Source organism: Microcaecilia unicolor, chromosome 6 (genome assembly GCF_901765095.1).
Source record: "Microcaecilia unicolor chromosome 6, aMicUni1.1, whole genome shotgun sequence".
Classification (NCBI taxonomy): Eukaryota; Metazoa; Chordata; class Amphibia; order Gymnophiona; family Siphonopidae; genus Microcaecilia; species Microcaecilia unicolor.
The window spans coordinates 190,892,182-190,905,109 of NC_044036.1; the positions used below are offsets into that span (position 1 = coordinate 190,892,182).

At 51.5% G+C, this 12,928-nt stretch overlaps 1 protein-coding gene across 3 annotated transcripts in view; it reads right to left on the reverse strand.

The window, feature by feature from the left end:
- FANCD2 (FA complementation group D2) overlaps positions 1–12,928 on the reverse strand; it is a 763,224-nt gene that overhangs the window by 663,525 nt on the left and 86,771 nt on the right. For all 3 annotated transcript variants that reach the window (XM_030205444.1, XM_030205445.1, XM_030205443.1), the window contains exon 6: positions 11,862–11,914. In XM_030205444.1, the coding sequence (XP_030061304.1) occupies positions 11,862–11,914 (53 nt within the window). The remainder of the gene's footprint in view (positions 1–11,861; positions 11,915–12,928) is intronic.

Consider the following 12,928-nt stretch of genomic DNA (forward strand, 5'->3'; position numbering starts at 1 on the left):
CACCCAGAAGAACAGAGGAAGAGGGCACAAAATAAGAGAACAACTATACTAAAAGGACATAAAGAACTCCAAGCAAATGTAATTTTGACTAAACCTATGACAGGTTGGGAATCTGAACTGGTATGGTAGGATTCAAAGGGGGAAAAAAAAAGTTAGCAGGTAAGACTTAAATTTTTTCCTTCCTCATCTTCCACCAGACCAGTTCAAAACAGATGGGATGTTAACAAAAGCACTCCATTATACTGGGAAGGACTTGGCAACTACAGGTCTGAATGCATCATCCTCTTTAGCAAGGACATCCAACCTCTACTGCTTAGAAAATTATCACAATGACGACCATGCTACAGTCTTTCAAATCTCTGTAGAGAGACTATGTGAATGTCCACCCAGGATGTGATCATTCCACTGATGGAATAGGCCCTCAAACCTACTAGAATCTGACATCCAAAAAGGTCACTACTTTGAGCCACCACGCTACCATATGGGACTCTTAACTGAATAACTGTCACGATATTCAGGAATGGGGTGAACCCTTGTGCTGGTCCGAAGATCAACAGTCAGAATTCCCAATGTTTCACCCACAGTGACCACCATCCCCTAGTGGTACAGCCCCTGGGTTCAGGTGGACAGCAGGACTTGGAGATGGGAAGAGAGTAGGACTCAGGGGATGACAGCGACAGCAGCAATCAGGAGAGGTCAGGGCCATGCACAGGGTCCGGGCAGGAAGCAGTCCGGCAGAAGTCTGGTACAGGCACAGAGTCGGGGACAGGAAGCAATCCAGCAGAAGTCAGGTCCAGACACAGAGTCAAGGCAGGCAGCAGTCAAGCAGGTCAGTTCCAGGCACAAAGTCAAAACCAATTAAATCAGCAGTATTTATTTATTATATTTGTATCCCGCACTTTCCCACTAAAAGCAGGCTCAATGCGGCTTACATAGTAATAGGTAACACAGAATTTTGTTATGTAAAGTAGGAAATTAAGTATAACATAATAGAAGGATGGATGGGTAGGTAGGTAGAGACAGGTGATAGAGAGAGGAGGGTAAGGTGGGAGATAGATTCTGGGTCAATGTCGTTTTCTCTTCAATAGTCACAACAGGAACGCACCAGATACCAGGAAGAAGCAACTGAGGCAAACAGAGGAGGAAAACTCCTAGTTTTAAAGTGAAGGCATCTGACGTCAGAGTAGGCGCGCCCAAAGTGTAGGCGCATTAAACCGGAACTGAAGAGCCCAGAGCCACATCTGGACGGCTTCCTGACACAGAGGGCGAGATCCGGTGCCCCCCTGCTTGTTGATGTAGTACATGGCAACCTGGTTGTCTGTCTGAATTTGAACAATTTGATTGGACAGCCGATCTCTGAAAGCCTTTAGAGCGTTCCAGATCGCTCGCAACTCCAGGAGGTTGATCTGAAGACGCTTTTCCTGAAGGGACCAAGCTCCTTGAGTATGAAGCCCATCTACATGCGCTCCCCACCCTAGGAGGGATGCATCCGTCGTCAGCACTTTTTGTGGCTGAGGGATTTGGAATGGGCGCCCCAAAACCAGATTGGATCGAATCGTCCACCACTGAAGGGAATTCCGAAAGTTGGTGGACAGCTGGATCACATCCTCTAGATCCCCTGTGGCTTGATACCACTGGGAAGCTAGGGTCCACTGAGCTGATCTTATGTGTAGGTGTGCCATGGGAGTTACATGAATTGTGGAGGCCATGTGCCCCAGAAGTCTCAACATCTGCCGAGCTGTGATCTGCTCGGACGCTTGAACCCTGGAGGCTAGAGACAGAAGGTTGACCGCTCTTGTCTCGGACAGAGCCCCTATGAATTCCAACTTTTGAACTGGGATTAGATGGGACTTTGGGTAATTGATTACAAACCCTAGTAGCTCCAGCACTTGAATAATCATCCGCATAGACTGCAAAGCTCCTGCCTGGGAGGTGCTCTTCACCAGCCAATTGTCGAGATAAGGGAACACATGCACTCCCAGTCTGCGTAGTGACGCTGCAACAACTGCCAGGCACTTGGTAAATACCCTGGGCGCAGACGCCAAGCCAAAAGGCAGCTCACAGTACTGAAAGTGCTGCATTCCCAGTCAAAACCGCAGATATTTCCTGTGAGCTGGAAGTATTGAAATGTGAGTGTAAGCATCCTTTAAGTCCAGAGAGCATAGCCAATCGTTTTCCTGAATCATGGGAAGGAGGGTGCCCAGGGAAAGCATCCTGAACTTTTCTCGGACTAGATATTTGTTCAGGCCCCTTAGGTCTAGGATGGGACGCATCCTCTCTGTTTTCTTTTCCACAAGGAAGTACCTGGAATAGAATTCAAGCCCTTCTTGCCCTGGTGGTACGGGCTCGACCGCATTGGCGCTGAGAAGGGCGGAGAGTTCCTCTGCAAGTACTTGCCTGTGCTGAGAGCTGAAGGACTGAGTTCTCGGTGGGCAATTTGGAGGTTTGGTTTCCAGATTGAGGGTGTATCCTAACCGGACTATTTGAAGAACCCACCGGTCGGAGATTATGAGAGGCCACCTTTGGTGAAAAAATTTTAACCTCCCTCCGACCGGCAGATCGTCCGGCATGGACACGTTTATGGCGGCTATGCTCAACTGGAGCCAGTCAAAAACCCGTCCCTGGTTTTTGCTGGGGAGCTGCAGGGGCCTGCTTTGGCCAACGCTGTTGACGAGAACAAACGCGCTAGGGCAGAGCCTGAACCGGCTGTCGAGAAGCAGGAGTGTACCTACGGCCCCTAGAGGCATAAGGAGCACTTCTCTTCCCTTTAAAAAACTTCCTAGATGAGGAAGTAGATGCAGAAGGCGTCCAGCGGGAGAGAGAGTCCATAGCGTTATCACGCTGATAGAGATGATCAATCAACTCTTCCACTTTCTCACCAAAAAGATGATCCCCCCGGCAAGGGATATCCACAATCTTCTGCTGAGTTCGTTCCTCCAGGTTAGAGGCACGCAGCCAAGAGAGTCTGCGCATCACTATACCCATAGCAGAAAATCTGGATGTCACATCGCAAGTATCGTAAATACCCCTGGACAGGAATTTGCAACACGCCTTCTGCTGCCTGACCACTTGGCGAAAAGGCTCGGCCTGCTCCGGCGGGAGCGTGTCAACCAAGCTCTCAAGCTGCCTCACTGAGTTCCGCAAATGAATGCTCGTGAAGAGCTAGTACGATTGAATTTTGGACGCGAGCATGCCAGCCTGATATGCCTTTCTCCCAAAAGAGTCCAAGGTTCTGTGTTCCCGCCCCTGGGGCGCCGAGGCAAAGTTCCTGGAACTCTTGGCCCTTCTGAGAGCGGAATCTACCACCGCAGAATCATGAGGCAACTGAGGCCGTAAGAAACTGGGTTCCCCGTGGATCCGATACTGGGACTCCACCTTTTTCGGAACAGTTGGGCATGAAAGAGGCTTCTTCCAATTCCTCATCAGCACTTCCCTGAGTGTATCATGAAAAGGAACTGTGGTAGAAGACTTAGGTGGAGATGGATAATCCAGGACCTCGAGCATCTTAGCCCTGGGCTCATCCACAATCTCCACAGGGAAGGGAATGGCCTCAGACATTTCACGCACAAAAGAGGAGAAAGACAAGCTTTCCGGAGGGGAGAGCTGCTTCTGAGGTGAGGGACTTGAATCAGATGGAAGACCTAGAGAGTCCTCTGCAGAGAAAACTCCAGGCTCTTCATCATCATCAGATAAGCCATCATCGGACGGGGCCAAAAGCTCAGAAAGAGCAGCCCGAATCCGAGCCTGTCTCAACGTAGAGGTACGACGACCTTGATGATGGTGCCGAGAAGCTGACTCCCTTAGAGACTCCGGTGAAGCTTCCTTCACCGACGACAATAGAGAGTTGACCCAGGCGGCTGCCGACTCCGGTACTGCAAGCGGTGCCAGAGAAGGAGACCTCACCACAGGCAAAAGGCTAGGAGCCGCAGGAGCCTCTGACACCGATACCTCCGGTGCCAGAGCCAATTGATGCAGCACTGCTTCCATAAATCAGGGAAACAAAGCTTTGATGCGCTCATCAAGAGAAGCTGTCGAGGAAGGCTGCTGTGTCGGTGTGGGCTTCGGAGACAGAACCTGCAAAGGTCGGGGAGCCGTTACCGGGCTGCCAGACGACCGTTGCGTCGACACCTCCATCACAGAGGGAGAGCGATCCTCTCGGCGTTGACGCTTCTCGGGTGCCAAATGCTTCGACGACCCAGAGCTCCCGGTACCATGTCAAGAAGGAGAACGATGACAGTGCTTCTTGGCCTTCGCCCGACGCCCGTCATCGAGACTCCTCGGTACCGGTGAGGAGGACGTGGAATCCACACGCCTCCTCGGGGCCGGGGCCGAAACAGGTCGGTCCCGGGGGGCCTGCAAAGCAGGAGGCGACAAGGCGAGTGGAGACCTGCTCGATGCATCACTGCTCCCAGCGTGCATCAGTCTTTTGGCAGCCTTTACCTGGTCTCCTGACGCCAAAGCTGCCCTCGATGTCGACGCCGACGTGCTGGATCCAAAAAGCTTTTCTCTCTGGGCCTCTCTGGAAAGCTGGGTGTGTTTCTTCATTTTACGGCACTACTTAGAGCTCTCCGGAAGATGGTCGGGCCCAAGGCACCAGGAGTGCGGATCAGTGTCAAAGATGGTCCAGTTGCATCGGGCGCATGGCTTGAAGCCGCTGGGCGTCTTCGATGACATAGCGGGGAAAATAGCCTCCGCGAAATCAAAAGACGCGATTGTGTCAGAAAAATAGACACAAAGGAAGGAAAAAATCCCGACCGAGCGACCTAACAGCGGTCACAACACAAAAACAAAGGAAACTTAGAAATTCGAAAAAACTAGAAAATAAAAGAAGAAAACTTGTTTTAAAAAATATTATTAGTCCTCGTATAGAGGAACCAGCTAAACGGACTTCGTCGAAGAAGAGAAGAAACTTCACTCCGGGAGCAAGGAAACGCGAAGCGCTGAAAAGAACTCCGTGTCTCAGACGCAGAAAAGAAGAAACTGAGGAGCGTGACCACGTGACGGGCGGGAAACTGCATGCATGCGCAGTACGAGCACCGCGCGCGGTGGAACGCTCCAGAAGATTTCTACAGATTTTGCTATAAATCCTCCGGGGGGCCGACGTGACATCACCCACACGTGAGAATATCAGCCTGCTTTATGAAAATAAATTATGAAATTAAAATTTCTTTGCCAGGTGATCAAAAACTTAACCACCTACAAATGCAACAAGGTCATAAGATGTATGATCTCAATTATCAACTAACCTATCTCGTTTTCTCTTTGCTTTCTCCTTTAACTCTTTTTTAAATAAATATAAAAACAATTCTTTCTGGGTACTTTTTGGGACTAGCAGAAAAGGCCAATTTGAGGTTTTCACCCTACAAGGTCTCTTGTCAAGCGTATGCTGTGCTCTAAATTAGAGGGCAATATATCTAGCAGGATATCATAAACAGCACATTTTAAGGTTTCTGTACATCATGTCTCTATGAATTATTAGCTCTATCCTGTACAGACTTCAGCAACTGGATCAAAGCAACATTCATCAAGTACATAGTTCTGTGTGACACCCAAATTATATCAATGCAGTACCATTCAGCTTCTGGCTCCGTGTGTTATACAAAACTCCACTCACTGCAGTTTCACCCTTATGTAAAAGATGGTAAAATTATGTATCATACCTGATAATTTTCTTTCCATTAATCATAGCTGATCAATCCATAGACTGGTGGGTTGTGTCCATCTACCAGCAGGTGGAGATAGAGAGCAAACTTTTGCCTCCCTATATGTGGTCATGTGCTGCCGGAAACTCCTCAGTATGTCGATATCAAAGCTCCATCCGCAGGACTCAGCACTTAGAGAATTACACCCACAAAGGGACACTCTGCCCAGCTCACCACCGCCGAAACGGGGGAGGGGAATTAACCCAGCTCATCCCCACACAAGTGGGGGAGGGGAATCCGTCCAGCTCATCCCCGCAGAGCGGGGGAGGGACACCACACCCGCCGATGCGGGGGGATCTGGCTTATCCTGCAACCGCAACCGCGGGAGGAGCTGACTGACCCTAACACCGCCGAAGCGGGAGGGGTACAAAGCTGCCCTACAGCCGCACGAAGCGGGAGGGAGTGCCGGCAGAATTTAAATCTCAATCCAGCCCCGTAAAACGGAGGGGAGAGGAATGCAGCAGCTCACTGTAACACAAACTCGTCTCAACTCTTGAAGAATCCAAGTGAAAAAAAAACTTGAACACGAAGTCTTTCTGAAGTAACTGAAGACTAAACTTGAACCTGAAATGCAACCAGAATAAAAACAGTACAGATATCTGGGAGGGGCTATGGATTGATCAGCTATGATTAATGGAAAGAAAATTATCAGGTATGATACATAATTTTACCTTCCATATCATCAAGCAGATCAATCCATAGACTGGTGGGATGTACCGAAGCAGTACTCACCCAGGGCGGGACATTGAAATCCCTGACCTCAACACGGAAGCTCCAAACCGGGCCTCCGCCCGTGCAGCCACAGTCAAACGGTAATGCTTGGAGAATGTATGAGCCGAAGCCCAAGTTGCCGCCTTGCATATCTCTTCCAAGGAGACGGACCCGGCCTCTGCCATCGAGGCCGCCTGAGCTCTAGTGGAGTGAGCCTTCAGCTGGATAGGCGGCACCTTCCCCGCGGCCACATAAGCCGCTGCAATGGCTTCCTTGACCCATCTTGCCACTGTTGGCTTAGCAGCCTGCAGACCCTTACGAGGACCTGCAAACAGGACAAACAGATGATCCGATTTCCGGAACTCATTGGTCACTTCCAAGTATCTGATGATGACTCGTCTCACATCCAGATATTTAAGAGCAGAGTACTCCTCTGGGTAGTCCTCCCTACGAAAGGAAGGGAGACAGAGCTGCTGATTCACATGGAAGCGAGAAACAATCTTGGGCAGGAAGGAAGGCACTGTGCGAATAGTCACTCCTGCCTCAGTGAACTGCAGAAAGGGCTCTCGACATGAGAGCGCCTGGAGCTCGGAAACTCTTCTGGCTGAAGTGATAGCCACCAAAAAGACTGCTTTCAACGTCAGGTCTTTCAGAGATGCCCTCGACAAGGGTTCAAAAGGCGGCTTCTGCAATGCTCTTAGCACCAGGTTGAGATTCCACGCAGGCACCACTGAGTGCAGAGGAGGGCGCAGGTGATTAACTCCCTTGAGAAAGCGCACCACATCTGGCTGCGAAGCCAGGGAAGCACCCTTCAGGCGGCCCCTGAAGCAAGCCAGAGCCGCTACCTGGACTTTAAGGGAACTGAGCGACAGGCCTTTCTCCAGACCTTCTTGCAGGAACGCCAACACTGAAGAAATTGGAGCAGTGAAGGGAGAAAGTGAGCCTGCTTCACACCACACTGCAAATATACGCCAAACCCTGGCGTAAGCAGTAGAAGTAGAGCGCTTCCTCGCTCTCAGCATAGTGGCGATAACCTTGTCTGAGAAGCCCTTCTTTCTCAGACGCTGCCGCTCAATAGCCAGGCCGTAAGACCAAAGGGGGAGGGATCCTCCATCACTACGGGACCCTGATGTAACAGGCCCTGCTCCACTGGCAGCCGCAGAGGATCGTCGACTGAGAGCCTGATCAAGTCCGCATACCAGGGACGTCTGGGCCAATCCGGACCCACCAGGATTACCCTGCCGGGATGCTTTGCCACCCGGTCTAGCACCCTGCCCAACATGGGCCAGGGCGGGAACACATAGAGAAGCTCTTGAATCGGCCACTGTTGGAGAAGAGCATCTACTCCCAGGGATCGAGGGTCCCGTCCTCTGCTGAAAAAGCGCGGCACTTGGCAATTGGCCGATGACGCCATCAGATCTAGGCTCGGCTGGCCCCAGCGCTTCGTGATGTCCAAGAACGCCTGAGCAGATAGCTGCCACTCTCCGGGCTCCAAGGTATGGCGACCGAGAAAGTCCGCCTTGACATTCATGACTCCGGCAATGTGGGCCTCTGACAGCTGCTCCAGGTTCGCTTCTGCCCACTGGCATAGATTCATAGCCTCCTTGGCTAGAGGGGCGCTCTTGGTACCTCCCTGGCGGTTGACATAGGCCACAGCCGTGGCATTGTCCGACAGGACCCGTACCGGCTTCAACACCAGTACCGGGATGAACTCCAAAAGCGCCAACCGAATGGCTCTGAGTTCCAGGAGGTTGATAGACCACTTTGCCTCTGCAGGAGACCAGAGCCCCTGCGCTGTCCTTCCCAAACAGTGGGCTCCCCAGCCCGACAAAGAGGCGTCCGTCGTGACGACAATCCACTCCGGGGTCACCAGAGGCATTCCCGCAGACAACTTGTCTGTCTGCATCCACCAGCTCAGCGCCTTGCGCACTGCTGGGTCCAAGGGAAGGCGCACAGCATAATCCTCCGACATCGGAGTCCAGCGCTGCAGCAGAGATTGTTGTAGTGGTCTCATATGAGCCCTGGCCCAGGGCACTACTTCCATCGTGGCCGTCATAGAGCCCAGCTGCACATAGTCCCAAGCCCGAAGAGGAGAGGCTACTAGGAACTGGTCCACCTGAGCCTGAAGCTTGACAATCCGATTGTCTGGCAGGAACACTCTGCCCACTTGGGTGTCGAATCGAACTCCCAGATACTCCAGGGATTGAGTCGGGCGCAGCTGGCTTTTCTCCCAGTTGATGATCCATCCCAGGGAGCTCAAAAGAGCAACTACCCGGTCCACAGCTTTGCCGCACTCTGCATAAGAGGGGGCTCGGATCAACCAGTCCTCCAGATAAGGATGGACTTGTACTCCTTCCTTTCGCAGGAAGGCCGCGATGACCACCATTACTTTGGAAAAGGTCCGCGGAGCAGTAGCCAACCCGAACGGGAGGGCTCTGAACTGGAAGTGTCGGCCCAGGACTGCAAAACGCAGAAAGCGTTGATGAGGAGGCCAGATGGGAATATGCAAGTACGCTTCCTTGATGTCCAAGGATGCCAGGTACTCCCCTGCCTTCACTGCCGCTATAACAGAGCGGAGAGTCTCCATGCGAAAGTGCCGCACTTTCAAGGCCCGATTGACCCCTTTGAGGTCGAGGATAGGCCGGACAGAACCTCCTTTCTTTGGTACCACAAAGTAAATGGAGTAACGCCCCTTGCCAAGCTGGCTTTCTGGCACCGGAACGACCGCACCCAGGCGGATCAGATTGTCCAAAGTCTGCTGCACTGCCACAGCTTTGACCGGAGACTTGCAGGGAGAGAGTACAAACCCGTCTCTTAAGGGTCGGCAGAACTCTAGCTTGTAGCCGTCTCTGATGACTTCCAGCAACCAAGCGTCTGAAGTTATAGTGGTCCACTCGCCCAGAAACGAGGACAGCCGTCCTCCAATCTGCACTGGGGCGTGGACCAAGGCCCCGTCATTGGGCACGAGACCCTGGGGGAGGACCGGAGGGAGCACCTCCGGGACGGCGGTCTCTGCGAAAGGAATGCTGCTTGGGGGAGAAATTCCTCTTAAAGGAAGAGGGGGCAGAGGAACCCGACCTGCCCGGGCAGTACCGACGGGCTTCCTGAAACCGTCCTCTGGAGGTACCGGGACGAGTACTAGCCCGAGCCCTGACCTCTGGTAACTTCTTGCCCTTAGACGTGCCGAGATCGGTCACGATTTTGTCCAGCTCGACCCCAAAGAGCAGCTTGCCTTTAAAAGGCAATCTAGCCAGGCGGGATTTAGAGGCGTGGTTAGCAGACCAATGTTTCAGCCAAAGCCACCGCCGCGCAGAGATTGTCTGAGCCATGCCTTTAGCTGAGGCCCTCAAGACATCATACAGCAAGTCTGCCAAATAGGCTAAGCCCGATTCCAGGGCCGGCCAATCAGCCCTCAAGGAATGATCCGAGGGGAAAGCCCGCTGCACCATAGTCAGGCACGCCCTGGCCACATAGGAGCCGCAAACTGAGGCCTGCAAACTTAAAGCAGCCGCCTCAAAGGACGACCTTAAGGCCGCCTCCAATCTTCTGTCTTGGGCGTCCTTTAGGGCCGTGCCACCTTCCACCGGCAACGCCGTTTTCTTAGTCACCGCAGTGATTAAAGAATCCACGGTAGGCCACAGATAGGCCTCACATTCACTTTCAGTCAAAGGATAGAGGCGGGACATAGCCCTAGCCACTTTAAGGCTCGCTTCAGGGACATCCCATTGAGCCGAAATTAAGGTGTGCATGGCATCATGCACGTGGAAGGTTCTAGGCGGGCGCTTCGTCCCCAGCATAATGGCAGAGCCAACAGGGGCTGAGGGAGAGACGTCCTCCGGAGAGGAAATCTTCAAAGTGTCCATGGCCTGTAACAACAGGTTGGGCAAATCCTCTGAGCTAAAAAGCCGCGCTGCAGAGGGGTCATCCGCTCCATCCGAGCGGGGATCCGTCTCCTCCAAGGAATCCGCAAAGGACCGTTGGGAGAACTCAGATACGCTGCCCTCATCTACATCGGAGGAGACAAAGTCCTCCAAGGCCTGGGAATCAACCCGAGGGCATTTACCTCTGGGAACCTCAACCTCTTTACCAGACGAGGGAGCAGGGGCAGCGTTTTGCATAAGGAAGGCCTGATGCAGCAGCAAAACAAACTCGGGGGAGAAACCCCCCAGACTGTGCACTTCCACAGCCTGGGCTACAGCCCTAGACGCACCCTCAACCGGCGCTCGCAAGAGCGGGGGAGAGACATGCTGCGCATCCAAAATGGTGTCCGGCGCGACACTCCGCGAAGGAGCCGCGCGGGAAGAACGGCGCTTAACTTTAGCCGCTTTTGTGCCGTCGCCCAAATTAAGGGCGTTCATGGCATTAATGTCTCCAACCTCAAGGGCGGCCCAAGAAGAAGCCGTCCGAGCCGCGTGGCCGGCCAAGATGGCGGAGGCGAGGAGCGGGGATGGGCGTTTATGGCGGGAAAAACCGCCACGCCGGAGGAAGGACCGGGACATTCATCGGTCACGAAACTGTCACCCAACAAGGGCGAATCAGGCTTTAAGACCCCCGCATCCCCTCTAGAAGCGCTCAAGCGATCCAGGGAGCGACTCTTTGCGCCCTCGCCCTCCGACACCATATGCCACGAGGAGAAGAATCGGGGAACCCCCTGCCCGCTATAAAAAGGTAAAAATTACCTGCTTGCCGCTCCGAGCTGTAATGACCTGGTGTCCCAGTGAGTAGCTGCAATAAACGTTTAAATAAACGTCGAAATAAACGCCTTTAAGGACGTTCAAAATTTTTTTTTTTCTTTTTTAACGGAGCCAGCGGGAGGGGGGAGAAAAGGAGGGACCTGGCACCACCAGGTTTGCACTTGCTCAAAAGAGCCCTCAACCCCAGGCACTCAACAAAACCTAAGAATTAGGCTTGGAGGCCTAGCCAGAGCTGCTGCTGTGTGTGACCACCACCTGCTGAGATAGAGAACATACTGAGGAGTTTCCGGCAGCACATGACCACATATAGGGAGGCAAAAGTTTGTTCTCTATCTCCACCTGCTGGTAGATGGACACAACCCACCAGTCTATGGATTGATCAGCTTGATGATATGGAATACTGTGCCTGATACACAAGGACCAACTGCCACCAAGTATGAGTGAAGACATATTGGCCCACAAGTCTGTCACACCTACAGCCCTTGTGCTCTAAGTCATTGTTAATAATATGACACAGAACATCCTATTGGCACAAACCAGCAAATAATCCCTCTATTTTTAGGCTTCCTAGATAATCTTTGTCTACGCAAAGCCTCCTTGTTTCTGAATATCATTTTGTTTAAAAGACGTTTAAAATCTGACTTCTTCCTCCATACACAAAACATGTTCCAGTGTTCTGTGTGGGATGATAGAAGTGAGAACAGGTTACATACCAACTGGTCAATGAAGGAGAAAAAAAAAAGCCACCACCCACCTGTCATATAAAAATTCTGGCAGCTTCTCAAAAAGCATGTTGATGACAGCAGGCTGTAAAGAGGGAGAGAAAGAGAGAGAAATCCAATGAGCAATAGCAAAGAGCCAATACTATCAGCTGTTAAAACTGAACCTGCTGAATAACTACATAACTATCCATTCACCATATAGTGATCTGTGCCCAACCGGCACATTTATTGATTCTCAATAACTTGGAACAGCTTGCTATCGTATTGTGGAATAAACCCTGCAGGAAGGCAGGGTTAAAAATCTTAAAATAATCTTTGACCTCTGTTAAGCACTGCCACATGGGAATCTGGACTTTATTCATTTGGGTGGTTTCTGCTCATCAGGCTTGCTAGTCCTGGGGATGCTGCACATGCAACATTTATAGTCCCCGGAAGAGGGCTACTCAGCTATCATACTGATTTGCAGAAGTGCCGCTGCAATTATCTTGTTTGCATACGGCTGCTATTATGAACCAAGCAGCAACTGTAACCACACAAAGACACTGAAGCCAGCTAATTCCTCCCTCCCCCCCCCCCCCCCCCACAAAGTAACTCACCAACTATCCTTAACTCATTTGTACATATGAATGCAGAAGTGAGTTACTAATGTTCCATGGTCAGTTTGTGATAACAACAATGGCTGTGCTAGATAAAAGAGGAGGGAGGGGGCAGAGGGTTAAAAATGTTATAACCACAGGACAGACAGATCCAAATGAGATGGAAGCCCAAAGGAACAGAAGTGACTGATGACTGATGACTATACTGCTGCTGGTATGTGTCTACTTTAGTCATGCTTTCCCAGAGACACACATATATATGAGTGGAGGAGTGGCCTAGTGGTTAGGGTGGTGGACTTTGGTCCTGAAGAACTGAGTTCGATTCCCACTTCAGGCACAGGCAGCTCCTTGTGACTGGGCAAGTCACTTAACCCTCCATTGCCCCATGTAAGCCGCATTGAGCCTCCCATGAGTGGGAAAGCGCGGGGTACAAATGTAACAAAAAAAAAAATAATAATATATATATATATATATAAGTAACCAACACACTAAAAAATTTGTAG